The 23,311-nt window shown below is 43.1% G+C and overlaps 2 protein-coding genes across 4 annotated transcripts in view; both read left to right on the forward strand.

Annotated features, from left to right (window-relative positions):
• The window catches only part of LOC307200294 (acid-sensing ion channel 2), a 383,251-nt gene extending 381,249 nt beyond the window's left edge, over positions 1–2,002 (forward strand). Inside the window, exon 12 of the transcript XR_013832361.1 lies at positions 1,901–2,002. The gene's annotated coding sequence lies outside the window, so the exon portion shown is untranslated. The remainder of the gene's footprint in view (positions 1–1,900) is intronic.
• Positions 2,003–5,821: 3,819 nt separating this feature from the next.
• Positions 5,822–22,493, forward strand: PRR29 (proline rich 29). Of its 3 annotated transcripts, none has more exons than XM_079948903.1 (6): positions 5,822–6,019; positions 7,778–7,871; positions 9,083–9,198; positions 9,843–10,033; positions 11,333–11,403; positions 22,360–22,493. In XM_079948903.1, exons 1-6 carry the CDS (start codon positions 5,963–5,965, stop codon positions 22,476–22,478), a joined length of 648 nt encoding a protein of 215 aa, XP_079805029.1. In that variant the 5' UTR covers positions 5,822–5,962; the 3' UTR covers positions 22,479–22,493. The 3 variants fall into 3 exon arrangements, with proteins under 3 accessions (XP_079805029.1, XP_079805030.1, XP_079805031.1); XM_079948904.1 differs by lacking the exon at positions 22,360–22,493 and adding an exon at positions 12,370–12,527 and having other exon boundaries at positions 5,824–6,019; XM_079948905.1 differs by lacking the exon at positions 22,360–22,493 and adding an exon at positions 12,306–12,527 and having other exon boundaries at positions 5,831–6,019.
• Positions 22,494–23,311: the final 818 nt, after the last annotated feature.

Consider the following 23,311-nt stretch of genomic DNA (forward strand, 5'->3'; position numbering starts at 1 on the left):
CAGAACTTTTGGAGATTAATTACTTTATCTTTTGGCACGCCCGATAAATTTAGTTTGCATCTGCTCTAATTGCATTGCAGTGCCGAATATGTGTCATAGATTTTGAGATAGGGTCTTCATGGGGTGATGTGCCATCTAAATCAGGGGTGGCTAACTTGTTATTGCACTCCAGCTCCCATCATCCCTGATTGTTGGCCATGCCTGCTAGAGCTGATGAGACTTGGATCCCTCACCCCTGTTACAGCTACTTGTGATAGTGAATTACAAGAAGTTTACAGAAGCCCTCCCAGACCATGGCTGAGCCTTATGCTAGGACAATACTGTATACTTGGCCAAGACATGTACTTTCATCACTGGTATTCAATTCCTAATTAACAGATTTGCAAGCATCAGATTTCATGCTCTTCCAGAGCAAACTGCAAATACTTCCAGTTTACTGAGCGTTCACCCTGATTTGCCTGCAGAGAGATTAGACAATGTGAGCTATTTAATGAGCATTCATTTGGATTTGTTTGTGGGGAGGTTAGAAGACATTGTGTCAAAGCAAGTGTTATTCCCCACACTCCCAGTGTGTTTGCAATCACTTTGTTTGTGATTTTTGTGCTTTTATATTGTAAACTGCCTCGTGATCCCTGGATGAAGGGCAGCCTAGAAATTTAATGAATAATAATAGTAATAATTTGCACATTCCAAAGCAATACGTGAACCAAAACGCAGCCACCCTTTGAAATCCTTGCTTCACCCACAATTTGCAATGTGCTTCTCCTGCTGGATAATGTGTGCGAATTTGCAGATGCTTGGATAAGGTGTGTGCAAAAAATGTATACATTTGCGAAATAACGTACAAAAATGCATTGCATTAGGGCAAATTGGTTTTGCAAAAATGTGTGGAACTCAGAAGAATTGCATGTAAACATATGCAACCTTAGGAGAAATTCACGCTGATGCGCTGATGAATTTTCCTGAGGGTTTTAACATCAAATAATTTGCAAACTGGTGTGGAACTGCGAAGAGCTGAACTTCAGAATGGAAATGGTCACCCTCCTCTGCACATGTTTCAGTTTGTCAGTATCTTTCTGAGGGAGTATACCAGGGAAGAAAGGCTAGGAAAGAAGATGAGAAGTTCAGTCATGGATCTATTGATGAGTTAGTGCACAGCAAGCCATTATTTCAAACCTCCCTGTCTCCTGGCATCAGCAACTTTTCATGGGATACAGCTTGCCCTGTCTTATTTTCTAGTCCAAAACATTTTGGTACCTGAGACCAAAACAACAAACACCACCACCCAATGATAGGACCCTCTCCCTGCTGATGGACTTGTGATACAATCTAGAGGTTTGTGGACTGCCTCCCTAGGTTCCTGTCAATCTGTCTGCAGCCCGGCTCACCCAAATTATGCTGCCTGAGGCAGTCAGTCACCCTCACTTTCTTGGGCAGAGCCATACCACACATTTAAAGCATCCCCCCCCCCAAAAAAAAATAATAATCCTGGGTATTGTACTTTTCCCTTCATAGAGCTACAGCTCTCAACAATTATCAAACTAGAGTTCCCCTGATTCTTTGGCAGAAGTCACATGCTTTAAATGTGCAGGAGATGTGCTTTGGATGTATGGTGTGAATCTGCTTATTTTGTGGTGTTTCTGTGCCCAGTGTATTTCTGGCTCTCTGTTTCTGTGCCCGGTGTATTTCTAACGGCCATGCATGATCTAAGGCTCCCACTTGCCTCCCCGCTCCCTCCACCAGCCTCTTGCTGCGTCTTTCAAGAGGCTTTAGGCTTCAAGAAAGCTGTGAGGTCCAGCTAATCGGCTCGCTCCTTTGTGACACTGATGTATGGGACATCATAAAGCAAACGAAGTACCCATCGGGGCTGGATTAATCTCCTGCCCCTTTTCAACAACAGGACCCATCTCTGTGCCAAATCATTCAACGTTACAAGGACATTTTTCTCTGTCTCAGGGAGACATTTCATTTTCAGAGAAGACAAAGTAACTCTCTAGGTAAGTTACAAGCCAGCCGTAGGGGTTGCGAGGTTTCTTGGTCTGGTTCCAGAGCCTAGGGTGAGTGGGTGGATTAATTAACTCTTTGTAAAGCTTTCCTGTTGAGACAAGCCTTTCGGGAAGTGGTGGCCAGAACAGGTGACTCCGTTCACCTCTCCTTGGCAGCAAAGAAATGAATGCCCTAATGCCTAATAACCTGTGGCCATCCCAATGGTGATGGACTCCAGCTCCCATCATCACTGACCATTGAGCCACACTGCCTGAGACTGAGGGAAGTTGGAATCCAGCTACATCTGGTGCACCACAAGTTCCTCACTTCTTCCACTTGGTTCTCCAACTTGGGGCGGGGGGTGTCTCTCAAGCCTCCTTTCTCCCTAATATTTATCGTATTTTCGCTCTATAAGACTCACCAGACCATAAGACCATAGTTTTTGGAGGAGGAAAACAAGGGGAAAAAATCTGAATCCCAGAAGCCAGAACAGCGAGAGGGAGATGTTCTGGCTTTTGGGATAGCTGCACAGCCTGCAAACGCTCCATAAAACGCAAACACATTTCCCCTTACTTTTTAGGAGGGAAAAAGTGTGTCTTATAGAGCGAAAAATAGGTATTTATTATTATTTATTTCTTCCATTTATATCCCACCTTTCTCCAGCGAGCTCAAGGTGAGGTACATGGTTCTCCCCTCGTCATTTACTCCTCGCAACAACCCTGTGAGGCAGCTTAGGCTGAGAGGCTGTGACTGGGCCAAAGTCACCCAGTGAGCTTCATGGGCATGTCAGGATTTGAACCCTGGCCTCCCCTCACCCTTGTCTGACACTCTATAACCACCACACTAGATCTTGGATGCTGGGAGCTGGCAGGCAGACTCTTGAGGCGGAGAGGCTCGATTCCTGTCCTTTAGATCAGAATGGAGAGCCATGGTGGGGCACTTTTTTCAACCTGAGGGCCACATTCCCTTTGGGGAGGCAGGCACAAGCTAGCAGCATGTGGGGTCAGAGGCTAAAATGGGCAGGTTCCTTTTGTACCGTGGGCTTCTCCAGGTTGGGCCCAGAAAGAGCTGCTGCTAGCCTATGTATGTAGACCCCTGGCCATCAAGTGATGGCCTAATCGAAGGTGGGTCACAACAGGAGCACTACCACCCTACAAGTATATGGTGAAAGATGAAGAAATGGGTCCCCATATGCTGTTTGGGTTAAAAGTGAGCCCTGGATGTGAAAAGGTCGAATATACATGTAGACAAAAATGAGCTAGGTAGGCCAATGGTCTGACTTGGTACGAGGCAACTTCCTGTGTTCCTATGATGCTCTTGGTATGTTTGAAAGGCCAAACAATCCCAACCTGGAATTTAAAAAGAAAGAAAATGACTTAGGCCTACAAATCGAAAGCTTACAGCTCCCCCTGGTGGTCCAGAACCATTTGTACAAACAGCTTTAGCTTTTTTCATAGAATGACAGAGTTGGTAGGTACCCCAAGGGTCATCTAATCCAACCCCCTGTATGTAGGAATCTCTCACCCAACGTGGGGCTCAAACCCCCAACCCTGAGATTAAGAGTAATATGCTCTACCGATTGAGCTATCCACAGTTTTGGATTATGATGATTTGCTTCTTCTCCCCATATTATTTTTATACTTCACAATGCTTTTGCCTGGGTTCTTGTTGTGGGGTGAGCCTCTTAGGTTGGAAAGGTGGGATCACTATGTGACCTGGAAGTGAGCAGAGTGAGATGGATGGTGGTGATGATGTGTGGGCTCCTTGCTCATACTGGGAACTCTGGAAGCAGAAGGAAGAGCTTCTTAGTCCATCTCCTTCAAAACAAGGGCTTAGAGAGCATCTAGGTAGGTCACTTCACCAGGTAAGCAGATGGCACAACAGGGGAAGAAGCAGGTATAACCACAATAACACCCTTTAGACTGTGATTCCTATCTGTGACCATTGAGGTTGGTGGAAGGTGGAGTCCAGCAATATCTGGAGGGCACCATTTTAGCCCCTTTTGCCGTAGGTTGTAGTAAACGGAGCCTCCAGCTCATGGTCCAGATTTGGCCCTGCACAAGTCCCAGCTGGGCCTGCAAGACTCTTTTCCCCCAGACCATGCCCACCTGCCCCAGCCCTGACATGTGATGTCAGGTGTGGGGCAGGCAGAGATCAGGCTCAATGAACTCTATCGCAGAACCAGTTCCTGCAGAAAGCAGCTTACTGCCTAAAGGTAAGAGTCACACCCATTGCTTAATTGTTTGTTAAGGGTGCCAAGAGTCATTAGGAGCAGTGGCGGAGCAAACCTGGGGTGGCGTGCGGGGCCTCCGAGGAGGCTGGCTGCCTCCTCCCAGTCAGCTGAGGGGGAGGTGGCGGGCAGACTATTTGGGGCAGTGTGGAGCCTGCGGGTGCGCTGCAGGCCCCACGGTGAGTGCATTTTGTCACCCCCCTCAGTGGTGACATCTGGGGCAGACCGCCCACAGTTCCCAGAATTCTTTGGGGGAAGCCGTGGTCTAGAGGTGCTTTAACTGTATGAGGGGGCTGTGCCCCTAGGTTCACATGGGAGAAGGCACCTGAAGTGTGCAGGGTTCTGCAGTCTTTGTGGGTTCTGTGTTGGAGCCAGATGGGGATGGCCCTAGGTTGTGAGTTTCACCTATGCCTAGTCTGCTCCGTACTGCAACGCTCAGCAGCCTTATCTCCTTCCATATCTCATCTCCTTGCTCTCTTGTTTTGCTGATTTGTTTTCAGTTGCTTGGCAATCTTGTTATGAAATACCCAAGGCTGCCTGACACTGCAGATTCCTCTCCCAAACCCCCTTCATTGTTCCTATGAAAACCACAGATAATCAGAGGAAAGCCTTGTGTGATGTGAGGTTGAGAAAAGAGGACAACATCGTGTTCCGGGTTGACCTCATCATGGCCTAAATGTCGCATTCCCATCGTTCTTGACTGCAGCAGCAGCAGCTAAAAGCCCCCAACTTACAAAGCATAAATTTTCTTAGTATGTGAGGCTTGTTCCACCCTCCTTCCATTCAGTCTTCTAAAGAGAATGACAGGAGCCTCATTTGATGAGGTTGTTGGCATTGGACATAACAATGATTTGTATCCCGTGGAAGTTTGAGATAATGAGGGAGATGAATATTCATGGAAATGAGAGGTCACACATATCCCACAACTGTCCCAATTTAAGCGGGACATCCTGGAATCAGAGAAGCCAATTCCAGCTTCTGTTTGCATCCCAGAAGGTCCCGTTTTTTGGTCTGGCGCGAGTCAGCAGGGTCACACCAAAGAGCCAGACCGGAAGGTGCTCTGGCATGACCCCAAGTTTGGGGACAAAAATGTTGGAGAGTATATAGTTCCATGCTTGCTTTCCTTCCCAATACAGGGCTACCAGAGACAGAGAGAGAAAGGTGTAGCGGTTAGAGTGTCAGACTAGAACTAGATCATGAAGCTCACAGGGCTACAGATCTCACTGTTCTTTTCAGCACATTTCTCCATCACTTTCCTAACTGCAAAAGTCCTCTCTCTTTTTTAAAAGAAAGAAAGATTTGTTGCAGTAGAGTGACAGAATCCTTTAACCCACTTTAAACGCATAAGCCAAAATTTCTGGTATGTGCTTGAATCCCTCACACAAACCAGCGACAGTCTGGAGACACCCAGAGTATTTACCACACGGGGAAGGCGATAATTTAAAATCAGAATAGAAGAAAGTGACCACTCAAGCTGGTACTGTTGCTGAGGCACCAAAAGTATGTGCCTCAGAGAGGTGTTAGAATCTTTATGTGTGTGGTAATACTGTGGGGTTATTACTACGTTTTTATGGTGTTGGGCAACCCCAGCCCTGTGGGGTTTGTATTGACAAGGCACTTTCTGAACAACTAAAAGCCACCTGTCAGGCAGGCAGGGCCAGTGTGTTTGAGCACAGCTCCCTTAGCAACCAGCCTGCTTTGTTTCCTTGCTTGTTTTGGCTGCCACCAAGCAGTTGGGGCCTTGCAATGGATCGGAGGGGCCAAGGGACCGCCTCCCTACCAGTGCACCTCATTCAGCAACCAGTAAGTCATCGTTGCGGGCTGGGGGAGTCGAGAGGGAGCCAGAGTTGCGCCCCTGAATGAGCAGCAGAGAGGGGAGTCCCTTGGGACTCCGAAAGATCTGATTTATCCTCCCCACATCCCACAAAATAATCTCTAGGTTTCAGTAGGATGCTGGCTGCAGGGGCGGGGTGCAAAATTTAAAAATTCTGGAACAGACTATTTTATGCTGTGTCATCACTAAATCTGCAATAATCCCCACAGCTACAAATGGCAGTTGGAAGACTAACCAGAGAGGGTTGTGGAGCTGGTGCTGCAGTTGCCCTGTGCTAAGGAAATTAATGAAGCTTTTTTAAAAATAAAAAAAGTTAATTACCTTTGGAGGGGATTCTGCAGGATCACCTAGCAGTTAAACCCTCCTGCCGTCTTCTGTCTCAGAGATAAACCCCATGACCCAATTGGGAGGCAGTCCGCAAACTGCCTCATTGGATCCTGTCAATGAATTTCCCTCCTTCTGCCCTGAACTTCGCATGTGGGAACTGACCCCACACAGCAATTAGGGGTTGGGGAAAACAGTTCCACCACCACCCTTGCCTTGAAAATCCCCCAAGGAATAGGATTACACAGCCTCCTTAGGCAAAGGGGAGAGCCACACAGTATATTTTAAAGCTCATTCAACACACATTTAAAGCACATGACTTTGTCCAAAGAACCCTAGGAAGTGTAGTTTCACTCTAACAGAGCTGCAATTCTTGACAAACTACAGTTCCTGGGATTTTTTGGGGGGTGATACATAAAAGTATGGCTTGGAGCCGCCCCAAATGTTGCAGAGCAGAGCCTATGTTTCATTCCATACGCTCTTCTGTATGGATGGATGAGGAATCCAAGGGCAAACCAAGGCCAGAATCTTTGTAAAAGGTGTTCTTGCACAGAGTACAACTCTTGGAGTCACAACCTCCTACACTTAGTGCCAATAGATATATTGCCTCCCCAGACAGCTGCTTGGGTTGCTTGCACAGTCAGACCAGTATTTGGCAAAAGGGGGGCCTTCTCACATGCGAAGCTAAGGAGGGCAGGTGATGTAGGGGACACATGAAGCATCTCCTGATGTTTGTGTGTGTGCGCGCGCACTTATAAATGTTGCTGCCGTTGCCAAATGTTCCAAAAGGAATTCATTTGGAAACAGGGCATGCTTAATCCACTCCCAAGGCTGATTTTCTAATCAAAAACCCACCTTGTTGTGCTTCCCCACCCAGAGGGGAAACAATGCTGGGTCCATGATTTTCCCACCCCATGCTAGGAGAAAATCAGCAGGAGGGGGGATTATTAGGAAAGAAAAATATTGAGTCAAACGACTGGCCCATTAAACTCACTATTGTCTACACAGACTAGCAGCAACACCCCAGGATTTCAGGGTCTCTCCTAGACCTACCCAGAGATGTCAGGGATTGAACTTGGGACCTATTGCATGCAAATCATGTGCTCTGCCACTGAGTGAGCAGACAGTCCGTGGGGAAAGGTTTAAACACCCCATCAGCCCACTGCTGCCCTCATCAGATTTGGCGATCATCCTCCATTTGGTTGCAGGAAAATGTCTGTCCTGCTATCATACCCAGTTTGGCTCTTGCATCAGACTTCTCATTAAATAAATGTGTAACTTGACAAAAGAAAAGAAAAGAAAAGAGGAAAACCTGGCCCAAGAGGGAGCAGGGAAATGACCTCCTAAGAAGAGACAGGATTTATTTGCACAGACTGATTCTTTTCTCTGACATTAATTCTCAGATTCCGCAACAGCCGGAGGTGACAATTTTCCAGCAATTGCCCTGGGCTACATCTGTTCCTCCGACATCCAGCAAGGCAGGGCACATCAGGGAAGGTAGGAAACCCAGCACAAGAAAGCCATGCCTGCCATTAGCAGGATTGTTTAAAATTCTGCGCCGAAACCCACCCACCCACCCCAAGGATCCAAAAAGGTAGGGCTGAATGTAAATCATCTGCATCCCAAATCAGGCTTTATAGCAGATTGGAAGGCAAAAAATAAATGTGCCAACCTCTCCACCTACCCACCCTTTCTAAATACTCAGACCCTTAAATGTGCAATTTAAATGTTGGCTGAATTTTCATTCTGTGGGCAAAGATCTACAACTAAATTTGCAGTGAAGGTGGTGAGTAGAGTTGCTGCTACCACCAGCGTAATAGCAGGAGCAGAAGAAGAAATACTATGTGGACACATCATGGGTGGGGGGCAGCAGCCAGAGTGTATTCAGGGCCGCAGCATTGGTGGCCTGTGCTGAGGGAAGCCTGTTGCTGGTCCTGTAGCCCAGAAAGGAAACAAGTTTTACAAATCCACCAGCCAAAAGGAGCACAATATCAAGATGAAATATCACCCCACAGACTGCACCCACCTGCCTCAACTAGGTTTTCAAGGCCTTCTGAAAACCTGAAGTTTGATTATGACTTTACAGGGGTCAGTTGTGAGTCCCAGAGTTGTGGCTTAGACTGCCATGTGCATAGATGTCTGTCATTGTGATATACCCAATCCTTGTTTGAGAAACTTAAAAAGGAGTGATGTCAACTTCCCTTATTCTTTCAACTGCAGGGAAATTGTATTTCCATACAGTGGTACCTCAGGTTAAGTACTTAATTCATTCCAGAGGTCCGTTCTTAACCTGAAACAGTTCTTAACCTGAAGCACCATTTTAGCTGATGGGGCCTCCCGCTGCTGCCGCGCGCCGGAGCACAATTTCTGTTCTCATCCTGAAGCAAAGTTCTTAACCCGAGGTACTATTTCTGGGTTAGCGGAGTCTGTAACCTGAAGCGTATGTAACCTGAAGCGTATGTAACCCGAGGTACCACTGTATATTAGCTCCTAACTTAGTTCACATAATCTAAGCATTGGCATCTTCTTAACTAAGCTACTTCTCATGTTTGTAGAATTTCACTTGATTAGCTCGCTGTCCAACACTTCACTATACTGAAAGTGGAGAGATTGTTTCACTGCCCAGCTAATTTACAAGGCCTGCCATTTGTCCTTGCAAAGTGCCATCTATGGCCCAGAACATTCATTGCACCCTTTCTTTCTGGCAGATTTAATGGATCTCATGATGATACAGAATGCTCAGATGCACCAAGTCATAATGAACAACTTGGCCATGTCAGCAGTGGCACACTTTGAAAACAGCCCAGCCCAGTCTCTGGCACAGGTAGGTAACTGGAAGGGAAATGCTCTGTTCCACAGATGGAAGAGGAGAATTTTGGTTGGTCCACATTTTTCAGCAAAGGAACCTAATTTGCACCCCACCTAATTTGCACCAAACTAATATGTAGGTTGGAATGTAATTTGGATATTGCACTTCTCTGAATTTTGCAATTCAGTTCATAAACGAACCAAACTGTGTTTAACTTGTTTGTTTTAGGGTAAAATAAGTTTAGAACTGCTTGCAACGAGCTAAAATATGCATTTAAGTACATATTTAAATATGAGTTTTCATTTGGACTTTAAAAAATGCAGGCTAATGTAGAAATTGCAAACAAACATGTGATATACAGGGCAGAAATAGGCTGATCTGTTCCTATTTTAAGTGGGGAAAGCGGTTGACATTTTCTCCTTTCCTAAATAATCCTTCTGGATTATTGGAGGACTTGAGATCAAAGCTGGGATTGGGAGCAGAAGCCTAGGAGAGTGGAGGGTTAGCTTAACTTTTCTTTTCTTTTGTCTGCTTCAACTCTGCCCCAACGACTCTTCTCCATAAGAGATAAAATATACCCAGTCACCCTGGAGGAGGAAAGTGGGGTTGATGTATTCCAGTGGACATTTCTCAAGCCTTTCACCCTGTCTTTCCTGCAGGTATCCCACATCCCTTGGCAGATAGAAGAAGAGGAAGAGGATGACCCAGCCCCCCTTATGTTCCACCATCATTATGCCCCCTACCCAAGCATTATTCCATTCATGGGATGGCAGTCTCCATCTCGGGTTCAGCAACAACCTGCCATTCGCCATGTAGGCCCAGACCTTCAGCTGATGGGGAGGCAAGACAGGTCAGTGTAGCTGGAGATGGGTTTTTGAGGAAAGGATAGCACAATCAAATGTGGTGGGGCACAGAACTTCACGGAGATGTTCATATCTGCAACTCAACACTCCAAATGTTGCATTCAAAAATATAACACTAGCACAAGTAGTGAGATAATAACAGACACTCGCCACAAGACTTCTGGGACAACGATGAACCTCACAGAGCTGTAATTCCCAGCACCAAACTACAGTTCCCAGGATTCTTTTTGTTGTTGAGGGGAGTCATGTGTTTGCAGCCAATATCTCCCAACTTCTCACCAGGCAGGGCAGAGCCAGCCCGAGGGATTTTGCAGCAAATAGTGCTTTGCCCCTGACCCCTCAAAGTCAAGGTGAGCATAGTACCAAAGCCAGCCAGGTTATTCTGGCACGTCAGGCAGAAAATCCCACTAGGAACCTCTCTCCCTACCTAGCAGTAAAATCACACAGACAATAAATTTAATAACTAACCATTTGCTGCCTTAAAACCAGCTGCCTGCGGTGGCCAGCTAATGGTACGGCCAGGACCCTGCCCATCCAAGTTCTGCTGCCTGAATAAATGGCACACAGATATGGATATGGGGCCTTTGTTCAAGATCCAGCCCCCTTCTTTCAGTCCCGGAGAAGGACAAGGAGGTCTGTAGAGCCCTGAAACCCCTGCACTGTGCAGGCCTTCTTCCTTCGGCCTCCAACATTTTCACCAGACAACTAGTAAGCATGTCCAAATTTAATTTTTGCTGCCATCATAATAAGGCCTAGAAAAGTGTCTTTGAAAAAAACACACAAGACAAGACATGAAAGATGATACTTTGTGGGTGCAGGCATCTGTAATAATAATAATAATAATAATAATAATAATAATAATAATAACAACAACAACAACAACAACAACAACAACAACAACAACAACAATATATTATTATTATTATTATTATTATTATTATTATTATTATTATTATTGCCCTGCCCATCTGGCTGGGTTTCACCAGCCATTCTGGGCGGCTCCATATTAAAAACACAGTACAGCATTAAACATTAAAAACTTCCCTAAACAGGGCTGCGTTCAAATGTCCTTTAAAAGTAGGATAGTTGTTTATTTCCTTGACATCTGGTGGGAGGGCGTTCCACAGGGCAGGTGCCACTACCAAGAAGGCCCTCTGCCTGGTTAGCATTAGCTAAGCTGATTTTCCTACTTGTACTGAGCAGTTCTGTGAGGCACACAGAATTTCCAGTGGAGATTTTCGCACCCCAGTTTTTACTAACTGTCCCATCTTGATTTATCCCAATAGGGAACCAGTCCCTCCACCCCCACCACCAAGCGCCACTGGAACTGTGATGGCCGATGTCCCACCAGCTTCAGGTAAGGGTGCAGGCTTTGAAGCATCTGTTTCCAAAATCCCCTGGCAATGCTATTATTTTCCCAAGCCTTTCCGTGCAAGTGGGCTTTTGGTATCTCTTTGTCCCAGACATCCTAATGCTGACACCATGGCACCTTTGCCACCTACTTAATGTCCTATGTCATTTTAGTCTACTGTGCCAACCCTTTCCCAGCCTGGTGCCGTCCATGTTTTGTTTTGTTTTGTTTTGACTACAACTCCCATCAGCCCCAGTCATCATAGCCAACAGGATGATGGGAGCTATAGTCTTAAAAGCCTGGAGGAAACCAGCTTGGGGACAGCCGCTCTACACAAACTTATTCCCTCCAGCTCCACCTGTTCAATACTACTACCACGCGTTCCCTGCTTCCCCCAAAGTCCTGGAGCAGCACTACAGGGTTTAAAACACTGGAAATAAGTTACTTTCATAATATTTGCTTCATCTACAGATATATAAAAGGAGAGCCTAGGTGGAGGCAAACAGGCACTTCCACAGCAGGCGGCCAATCCATCAGCCCTGCTTCTCCATTTGGCTTATTCACAGCTCACTCAGCGTTCTTCCTTCCTTTAAAAAACAACAACAACAACCCTGCCCCAAATTGTTTTCTAAATTGGCTCTAAATGGTTTCTCTTCCTCCTCCCACCACCGGGAGGATGCCACCTTCCTAAACCCTGATGGGTGCTACAATCCAGGGCTATAGAGAGATTCCCTGCCAGACATTCCTGGCCATTAAAGTCCATTTCAATTCTTTTGTTTCAGGACCCCGATTAAGATGGCTCAATTCACAATGCTATTAAATATATCTAAGATAGACAGTGCTTGGGGGGGGATCTGGGGCTACCTTTATGCACTGGCAAGGCTGACATAAGTGGTTCCTCCTTCCAGAATACTATGACTACACTGAGGCACGGAGGTGAGGTGAAAGTCTAACCTGCTTGAGCATTTACAGAACAAGACGCAGGCCTCAAACTCCGCTTGGCTGCCCCTTCAGCATCAGAGACTGAGCAAACCGCACTGCTGTGACATGGATAACTTGGTGGCATATTCCTCCCCTTGTTCGATCGAGGCCTCTGAGTATGTGCATTTGGAATAAACTTCATCAATTTGTCTGAGTTGCATTTAATCATAAGAACGTAAGAATAGCCTGCTGGGTCATGCCAAAGGCCCAGTTAGTCCTGGACTGTTCTCACAGCAGCCAACCAGAAGCTCTGTGGGAAACCCACAAGCAACAGCCCTCTGTAGATCAGTGCCAGTTATCTGAATAATTTATATAACCATCCTTCCTCAAAACTTAAGGCAGGGGTTGCCAACCTCGTGCCCTCAGATGTTGTTGGACTACAGCTCCTATCATCCCTGATCATTGGCCATGCTGGCTGGGGCTGATGGAAGATGGAGTCCATCACCAATGGGAGGGTGCCATGTTCCTACCAATGCCTTACGTGGAGATGGGAGAATCTGCCCAGTTCCCCTCACACAGCTACAATTCCCAGGGTTCCCTGGGAAGAAGGATTGACAGCTAAACCACTCTGGGAATTATAGCTCTGTGGGGGGAATAGGGATCTCCTAACAATTCTCAGCACTCTTCAAAAAACTATTGTTTCCAGAATTATTATTTTTTGGGGGGGCATAACTGTTTAAAGTGGTAGCACTGATTTTGGCAGCAGCAAAAAAGAAAAAGAAAGAAAGAAATGATGATTAAGGAGGGGTGAAAATCAGGATCAGCTGAAATGGGGGCTGTGTGTATGGTACGTTTGTATCCAGCTTCTGTGTATTTCCTGTGTGTGTGTGTGTGTGTGTGTGTGTGTGTGTGTGTTGTGTAGGTGTCCTGTGTGTTATATGTGCAAGTGAATGTGCATGCAGAATGTGGGATGGCCACATACCCTCTGCTCAAAAAAAAGTTTAGCCACTTCTGCTATAGTGAGTCCCAGCTCACCAACTGAGGACCAATGGACTACATCTTGTAAAAAATAAAAATAAAAAAGACCTCCCTGGGTTTCCCCAGACATTTTAATCAATTTCTGAACATTCTGACCATTTTCAACGGACAAATCCCAGCAGACAAATCACAGGGAAATTCCAGACGTATGGCAGGCAGCCTACCCCTCTTGGCCTCATTTAGGGAATGTCCAGCACATGGAATAAACTTTTACAAACGTGTTCCTTTCCAGATGTTTTTGTTTAACACTGTTATACTTTCCGGTCATATTGGCTGCATTGTCATATGATTGTCCTCTACGTTTACTGGCATCTATTTCAAGTTCACTGAAGTAGTTCAGTATCAGCTCAGTCGTGCTTTCACCAGTGTGATCTTTAAGTTCAGAAAAACTCCAAAAGCATTCAACTGGCAATCCATCACTAAGAGAAACATTATCTAACAATGACAGCAAGTTGATCAACATGGGAAATATTAGATGTTGAATCAAGTGATAATTTAAAATAACCTGCCTGTTTGATGTCGCTCAGTATTGCTTCTCAAATTGTGTTAGCCATCAGCTGCATAACCTCTTCACATGTAGTTTTGGATAAGTGTGATGACTGACTAGAGTCTTTGCCGCCATACTGATTTATGTGAGCACACAGGAAGGGATCAAATTTGGCAAGTAATTCAAGCAGTCTAACAAATTTGCCATTGTTTGGTGAACCAAATGTTTCATCATCTCCCCTAAATGCCAAGCCACGTTCTGCCAAAAGGGAAATCACTGAAACAACTTGATGAAGTACATGCCTCCAGTAATCCTGCTCTGCTTTTATTTGCTTTTCGAGTTACTATGTGAGCGTTTGACCATGCTTTTTCATTAAGTGTGTTAGCAAAGAGTTCATATGATTTTTAAAATTTCCATGGGGTTGAACAAGATAAGTATGATGCCAGGCATCAAATCTAATACAAGCTAAAGCTGTCATTGGGGTAAGTTTGGTTTGCATACAGAACAGTAGACTTTTCCTTTTGAGGGAGAATTAATTATTTGAGCAGAAATGTGCTTAGTTTTTATTTTTTTTATTTATTATTTAATAAATGCAGATATTAAGTTGGAATATTAATGGACTGAACTCCCCCGAAAAAAGGCGCAGAGTCTTTCATTTATTGAAAAATGAACAATTGGACTTGATTTGTCTACAAGAAACACATGTGACAAGGTACATAGGAAAATACTGAGCAATAAAAGATTGGGCCATGAATTTATTTCATCAGACAAAGTTAAAAAAAGAGGAGTAGTACTTTATGCAAAGGAGAGCCTATCACCGAAATTTATATTTAAAGATGATCAAGGAAGATTTGTTGCAATTGAAATCCAATCACAAGGAGAGAAATTTTTGATAGTAGGCATCTATGCACCAAATGAGGGAAAATCGGAATTTTTTAAGAAGTTACACGAGACTCTGTTGGATTACATGGACTACAATATGATTTTGATGGGGGACATGAATGGAGTGGTATCTACAAATATGGATAAGGCACAGAGACAGGTAGTTACTAAGGATGGTAGACTACCAAAAACTTTTTTTTGATATGACTGACAATATGGATTTAGTTGACACTTGGAAAATGAAGAACCCTCTGGGAAGAGAGGGAACTTTTTTCTCTGAGGCCAAAATGACATGGACAAGAATTGACCAAATTTGGGCAACTAGAGGGCTGGCTCTGAAGATCAGAAAAGTGGAAATTTGCCCTAAAACTTGCTCCGACCATAATGCTGTGAAGATGGAAATGAAACTAACACCAATTGGTTCCTTTAGATGGAGAATGAACGACATTTTGTTTAGGAATGAAGAAGTGACTAAGAAGGCCCAAAAAACCTTGAGAGATTATTTCGAGATAAATATGAACACCACTGTTAAAAAAAGAGTAATCTGGGATGCAAGCAAAGCGGTTATGAGAGGATTTCTGATACAACAGAATGCAATTAAGAAGAGAGTCCAAAATGAGAAAAAAGATAAAATTTTGGAGAAAATAAAGGAAGGAGAAAAGAAATTGAGAGTGAAACTAAAGTCTCAGGAGATCCTGAAAGAGATAAAGTTATATCAAGTACAATATAAGAAAATGATGAATCAGGAAATAGAATGGAAAATTAAACAGATGAGACAAAAGACGTTTGAATCGGCAAATAAATGCGGAAAACTGCTGGCTTGGCAAATGAAAAAAAGACAAAAACTTAATATTATTACAAACTTGGAAATAGAAGGAAAGAATATACAGAATCCAGCGGAGATCAGAAAGTGCTTCCAGAGGTACTTCAAACAACTATATACACAGGAGACGCAGAAAGAAATGGACATTGACCGTTTTTTGAAAATAAATGGACTACAAAAAATCTCTCAAGAAAACAAGTTAATGTTGAATTACAAAATAACGGACCAGGAGGTAGAAGGGGCCATTCAGAACATGCAATTAGGTAAATCCCCAGGACCGGAAGGTTTGACTTCAAGATACTATAGATCCTTGAAAGAATGGTTAGTACAACCTTTAAAGGAAGTCTGTAATGAAATATTGGAAGGGAAAAGGGCACCAGAGTCGTGGAAGGAAGCTTATATTACACTTATACCGAAAATAGAGTCGGAGAAGACACAGCTTAAGAATTACCGCCCCATATCTTTGCTTAATGTGGATTATAAATTTTTTGCAGATATTTTGGCTAAAAGACTAAAAAAGGTGTTAGTAGAAGAAATTCATAAAGATCAAGCGGGCTTTCTCCCGGGCAGACAGTTGTCTGACAATACGAGGAACATAATTAATATCTTAGAGAAATTACAAGTGAATATTAATACTAAAGCAGTTTTGATATTTGTGGATGCGGAGAAAGCCTTCGACAATATTTCTTTGAGTTTCATGAAGAAAAACTTACAAGGGATGGGGGTTGGTCAAGGGTTTGGAAATGGTATAGGTGCAATTTACTCAGAACAAAAGCCTAAATTAATTGTGAATAATGTAGTGATGGAAGAATTTAAGATAAAGAAAGGAACACGACAAGGCTGCCCAATCTCTCCATTGCTTTTTATATCGGTCCTGGAGGTTCTTTTAAATATGATTAGAAGGGACCAATTGGTTAAAGCTGTATAAGTTGGAGTTAAACAGTACAAATTGAAAGCATTTGCTGATGATTTGGTATTGACATTACAGGAGCCAGAGTCTAGTACTAAAAGAGTACTGGAACTAATTCAAGAATTTGGTCAGGTAGCGGGTTTTAAGTTGAACAAAATGAAAACTAAGGTGTTAGAGAAAAACCTAACTGTGATTGAGAGAGAGGTGTTTCAGAAGGAGACAGGATTAACACTGGTTAAGAAAGTGAAATACCTAGGGGTTTATATGACTGCCAAGAATGTGAACTTATTTAAGGATAACTATGAAAAATGTTGGATGGAAGTGAAAAAGGACTTAGAAATATGGTCAAATCTGAAGCTATCATTGCTAGGCTGAATTGCTGCGATAAAAATGAATGTACTGCCTAGGATGCTGTTTTTGTTTCAAACATTGTAAATTCTGGATAAAATGGATTGTTTCAAGAAGTGGCAGAGAGATATTTCTAGATTTGTCTGGCAGGGCAAGAAACCTCGAATAAAATTTAAGATACTAACTGATGCTAAAGAAAGAGGTGGATTTGCCCTGCCAGACCTTAAACTTTATTATGAATCAGCCGCTTTTTGCTGGCTGAAAGAATGGCTGCTTCCTGAAAACACTGATGTGCTGCATCTAGAAGGTTTTAACAACGTATTTGGGTGGCATGCATATTTGTGGTATGATAAGGTCAAAGCACATAAAGCGTTTAAAAATCATATTGTCAGAAAAGCACTGTTTAACGTCTGGATAAGATATAAGGACTTGCTCAAAAATAAAACCCCAAGGTGGTTGTCACCAATGGAAGTGAAGGCTCAGAAAAAGCTCAGTATGGAGGCCAAATGGCCGAAATATTGGGAAATTCTGGAACAAGAGGGTGATAGATTAAAACTACAGTGGTACCTCGCAAGACGAATGCCTCGCTAGACGAAAAACGCGCAAGACAAAGGGGTTTTTCGTTTCTTGAGTTGCTTCGCAAGACGATTTTCCCTATGGGCTTGCTTCGCAAGACGAAAACGTCTTGCGGGTTTGCTTCCTTTTTCTTAAAGCTGTTAATACCCAGGGAATCCGTGCTCCGCAAGACGAAAAAATCGCAAGACGAAGCAACTCGCGGAACGAATTAATTTCGTCTTGCGAGGCACCACTGTACAGAGTTTTGAAAAACTAAAAAATAGAGTGCGGGATTGGCTCCATTATTATCAAATAATGGAGGCATATAATCTGGACAAAAAAAATGGCTTCCAGGTGGAAAAATCAAATGATTTACAGGTGGTACATGACACCAGTCAAGCTTGCAAAAATTTACCATTTGCCCGATAATAAATGTTGGAAATGTAAAGAGACTGAAGGTACATTCTTTCACCTTTGGTGGACATGCCCAAGGATTAAGACTTTCTGGGAAATGATCTACAATGAAATGAAAAAGGTATTTAAATATACTTTTCTGAAGAAACCAGAGGCCTTTCTCCTGGGCATGGTCGGCCAATTGGTGCCAAAGAAGGATAGAACTTTCTTTATGTATGCTACAACAGCAGCAAGAATACTTATTGCAAAGTACTGGAAGACACAAGATCTACCCACCTGGGAAGAATGGCAGATGAAGGTGATGGACTACATGGAACTGGTGGAAATGACTGGCAGAATCCGAGACCAGGGAGAAGAGTCGGTGGAAGAAGATTGGAAGAAATTTAAAGTTTATTTACAGAAACATTGTAAAATTAAGGAATGTTAGAAGGAGGCTGGAATGAAGTTATGTGGCTTTAGCAGAAATATTATAAAGGACTAAGTAAAAATAGACTGTTAATGGATGAAAGGAGGAAAGGTAAAGTTATATTATATTAAGATAAATTATAGGATAAAAATTGGGAAGGATGGAAAGGATTTGTTGAAATAGCTAACCGAACTAGAATACAAAAAAGGGAGGTGTGAGGAGGTCAAGGAAACAAGCAAATGAAAGTTAAGTTATGGGAAGGTTTGTTGTGGGTTTTTTTCCGGTTTTTTTTTAAATTGTTTCTATTTTTCTGTTTTTTACAAGTTTGTGTTTAACTTGGTGTGTTTTCTTTTTCTTTTTGTAACCTTTAAAACTTTAATAAATATAATTTTTTAAAAAAGAAGAAACTCCGCACCGAAGAAGCCCATGAAACATAAAAAAAAGAAAAAAAAGAAATGGGCTTAGTTTTTGTGTGTTCACTTTGAAGGGTAAAAGGTCCGTCCCAGTGTTGACATTTCGATGGGCCTGCCTCAATCTAGAATGATATTTCTTCATTATTTATTGTGGCCCATAAGCCTATGTCATTATTGTATCAGTAATGATTAGTAGCATGAACAGCTGGTATTTTTGTGTGTGCAATGCTATGATTTTTGCTGAGATCATTTGATTTGTTTTCCAATTCTTTAACATGCTAATGAGTTTGAACTGCTGCTTTTGGTGCAGCTACCTTGTGGCATGTTCCTTCAGCGCTTTGTGTTAATTCTTTGGCTGTAGGTCTTAACACTTCATTGCCACTTTCTCCAGAAGTTTCTGTAGTTACTGACAACAGTTCTCTCTGAAGTTCTTGGGTGGCTGCGTTCTGTATATAATCTGGTTGTTCTTCAGTTAGCTCAGACTGCTCAGCGTGATCTTCTTGATTTCCTTCTGTTTGCAAACACAAATGTTCTGTATCTGAGGGACTGGGTAGGGCTGTTTCTGCTTGTTGTACGAAGAGTATTTCCTTCTGTTCTTCTTCTTGTTTTCTTTTACTAGCACCACTCATATTGCTTACTCATTATTATTTTCACAAAAAGTGAAAGTTAAATATTACTGTGATTCACAAGGATATGTCAATCAATCCTCAGTTGCTCTCAGAATGCATGCTATAATGATAGACAGTGAACTGAACCCTTCATAGCTGACTTTATCATTTGACTCTGAGTAGCTTTAAAGCCTCCACAAACTTTTCTAAGCAGTAAGTACACACCTGTGTAAGTGCTGTACAGTCACAGACTCGTAGCAAAATCTGCCTGTTTTAAAAATATTTTTTTGGCAAGAGTCCAAGTCCCCCTAGATTATGAGGCCTTGGGCCACAGCCCACACAGCCTGTGTGTAAATCTGGCACAGGTTGAGACTCTCCATTGAGCCATAACAGCCTATCCTTGAATTCAACCCACCAGCTCTTGTTCCCTGAGCCCCCTCTTCCTCCAGCACCGGTCGTAAAGAGTGCTGTCAACTCAAAATCAACATGCAACTCTCTAGTTCATGGGTAGGCAAACTAAGGCCCAGTCGCCTTCTAAATCCGGCCCACAGACAGTCCGGGAATCAGCGTGTTTTTACATGAGTAGAATGTGCACTTTTATTTAAAATGCATCTATGGGTTATTTGGGGCATTGGAATTCGTTCTTTTTCTCTCTTTTCAAAATATAGTCCGGCCCCCCACAAGATCTGAGGGACCATGGACTGGCCCCCTGCTGAAAAAGTTTGCTGACCCCTGCTCTAGTGAATTGTGTTGTTGTTGCTGCTGCTGCTGCTGAATCATATCATTCTTCCAAGAAGCTCAAGGTAGCGTGTGTGGGTCGTCCTCCCCATTTTATCTTCATAACTAGCCTATGAGGTGGACTGGACTCAGCGATTCAGCGATGTGGTGATCAGTATTGAAGCACAGGAGCTCCATGTGACCCAGTGCCCATCGCCACCACAATATGGAGGCAGCTGCAGTGATCCTTTAATATATTTATTTTATTAAATATAAATATAAACCACCACAAATCCAGGGAGCTGTAGTTTATCCATTATGAAGCTACAGTTTCCCTTACAAACTACAGTCCCCAGGATTCTCTGCAGCAACTCACCTGCTTTATATGTATGACAGGTATGCAGCCTTAGCTAAAACTAAAAAAATCAGAATAAAAACTGCTGGGTTTTTTTAAAAATATATATTTTTATAATTTTCAATTTTATACATTTCAATAATTTTTTACAATCATTTTAACATTTCGAAACCCGACTTCCTTCCCCCCTTCTTTCTGCGGTTCCTTAAATTTATTTTTTATATTTTCCACATATTCCAAATTAACTTAATCATTTATTCATCTACTTTAAGTGTATACTCTTATAAAACTGCAGGTTATTACAATAATCCTGCCAATGTTCTTATCTGTTTAAAGTTTATTTGTAAATATTCAATAAATCATTTCCATTCTTTTATAAAAAGTTTATCTTGATTTCTTACTTTTCCGGTAAGTTTCACCATTTCTGCGTATTCCATAAGTTTTTGTATCCATTCTTCTTTTGTCGGGCCTTTTTCTTCTTTCCATTTTTGGGCAAGTAACATTCTTACCGCATGCAGGAATAAATTTCTATACAGTTTGGGTAGTTCTATCCCTATAATTCCAAAAAGGAAAGTTTCTGGTCTTTTTACAAACGTTGTTTTAAACATCTTTTTCAATTCATTATATATCATTTCCCAGTAAGCTTTAACTTTACTACAACATAAAAAGAGTCTATTTTCTCTTTCCATTTCCAACACTTATTTGATTTTGATTTATACATTTTTGCCAATTTACGTGGTGCTAGATACCATTAATATAACATTTTCATATAATTTTCTCTTAAACCATAGCATGCTGTAAATTTTATATCCGTATTCCACAATCGTTCCCATGCTTCCAGATCTATATTATAACCAATATCTATTCCCCAGTGTATCGTTGAGGGTTTTACTTGTTCAACCTTTGTCTCCCATTCCAATAGTATCTTATACATTTTAGACAGCACTTTTACATTACATTCCAACAGATCTCTCTCCAATTTTGATGTTTGTTCACCCAACCCTTGTATCTTGTCTTTGTTAAACACTTTGTTCAAATGATGCTATTGTATCCATGTTGTTAATTTTCCTGATCCTTAAAGACTCAGTAGGTGTTTTTCTCCCCAGATATCAATTAGACTTAAATTGTCTGTCATCTTAAAAAAAAAAAGCCTTGGGTAGCTTCCCTTCTTTGTATCGCTTTTTCTTATAGTCCTATCCCATTCCAGGGAAGCTACACCATTCACATCTCCCATCAAAATGCCCTTTTCATTCATATATTCAAATGGAATTTCTTCAAGCCTCATAAAAGTCAGTTTTTTCCTCATTTGGTGCATGTACACCTATTAGCAATAATATTTCTCCTTGTGATGTTTTCTGTATTATCAATATTCTTCCTTGCTCGTCTTTAATTAATTGCTTTGGATCTAATTCAGGTTTTATATACATTATCACACCTCTCTTCTTTTTTACGTCAGAGGCCACAAAGTCCCTTCCCAATCTTTTATTGATTCTTCTAAGTTTCTTTCCGATGTGTGTTTCCTGAAATCAAATCACGTCCAAATTTAACCTTTTTTATCTTTATATGTCACAGAGTCTAGGACTTGCCGATCAGAAGGTCGGCGGTTCAACTCCCTGCGACGGGGTGAGCTCCCGTTGTTCAGTCCCTGCTCCTGCCAACCTAGCAGTTCGAAAGCACGTCAGTATGCAAGTAGATAAATAGGTACCACTCCAGGGAAGGTAAACGGCATTTCCGTGTGCTGCTCTGGTTCGCCAGAAGTGGCTTAGTCATGCTGGCCACATGACCCGGAAGCTGTACGCCGGCTCCCTCAGCCAATAAAGCAAGATGAGTGCCGCAACCCCAGAGTCGGCCACGACTGGACCTAATGGTCAGGGGTCCCTTTACCTTTTATCTTTATACGTATGGCCTGTATAGTTTATCCATCGCGAAGCTACAATTCCCTTAACAAACTACAGTCCTCAGGATTCTCTGTAGCAACTCACCTGCTTTATAGGTATGGCATGTATGCAGCCTTAGTTAAAACTACACAAGCAGAATAAAAACTGCTGAAAGTTGTTTTTTTAAAAAAAAAAACAAAAACTTCAGTCGGTGCCAGAGGTCTAGCAGGGAGGATGCGCAGAAAGAAAACAACACAGCTTCTCATTCCACCCCACCCCACCGCAGTGCAGTGCAGAGAAGGGCTGAATCTTTCATTCACCTGGTGAGCAGAGGATTAAGGGCTGCTAGATCCTGCGGTATAAGTACCGGTACATTCCTTACAGATGCTGCCCGCCTTGTCTTCTCCCCTCCTGCCCAAACACTCCACTTTTGGCCAGCCCTGGATCAGTTCAGGTGGGGTGATCTGGGCTGCCTCAATCCAATCTGGCCAAAGCTTGATCCACCCAGATCGAACTGGTTTCAGTGCCGAGTCCAAGCTTCAGTGCACAGTCCTAGTTTGAACTGAATGCAAGAAGAGAACAAGATTGTAAAAGCTGTTAAGTGTAGGACTTCATAGGCTTTGGGGATTAATTTTAAATCCTATAATAATGTGGTCTTCATCAGATGTCAGGGAACTGCCATCGGAGCCAGAGGAGGAGGGAGGGCTCCAGGGGGATGCCGGAGAGCGTCCCAGGAGGGAGAGAGGCAGCCCATCTGCGGGGGAAGGAAATCAGCGTAGCACCAGTGGAGAAGGGGGGCAGATGGGGGAATCGGTGAGGAGGCTCCATGACTCCTCGCCAGAGACCAGCGGGGAGAGCACAGGTCCTCCGCTGCCCACACCCTCCCTGTGCAGAAGACTTCCGTGCAGGGAGAGTAGGCGGAGACTTGGCGTCAAAGAACTTCTTTGCTGGAAGAAGTTCAAGAAATGCCCACTGACGGATTCTGCCAGCGATTGAGACAGCCACGGATGGGTGGCTGTCCGGACAGAAAGGGTTCACCCAGGTGACTTAGCTAGGTGTGGCGACGACTTACGCATGAGCAAGCCCTAGAACCATTACATCAGACAAGGAGGCTCCCCTGAAATAATGCAAGATGGGTGTCGGTGAACATATAAATAAAC

Source organism: Podarcis cretensis, assembly GCF_951804945.1.
Source record: "Podarcis cretensis genome assembly, chromosome: 13".
NCBI classification, from domain to species: Eukaryota; Metazoa; Chordata; class Lepidosauria; order Squamata; family Lacertidae; genus Podarcis; species Podarcis cretensis.

Coding starts and splice junctions, on each gene's coding strand:
- PRR29 (XM_079948903.1), top strand. CDS start 5,963: ATGGATCGGAGGGGCCAAGGGACCGCCTCCCTACCAGTGCACCTCATT. Junction 9,199..9,842: donor CAGCCCAGTCTCTGGCACAG/GTAGGTAACTGG, acceptor TCTTTCCTGCAG/GTATCCCACATCCCTTGGCA. Junction 11,404..22,359: donor CGATGTCCCACCAGCTTCAG/GTAAGGGTGCAG, acceptor CAAAAACTTCAG/TCGGTGCCAGAGGTCTAGCA.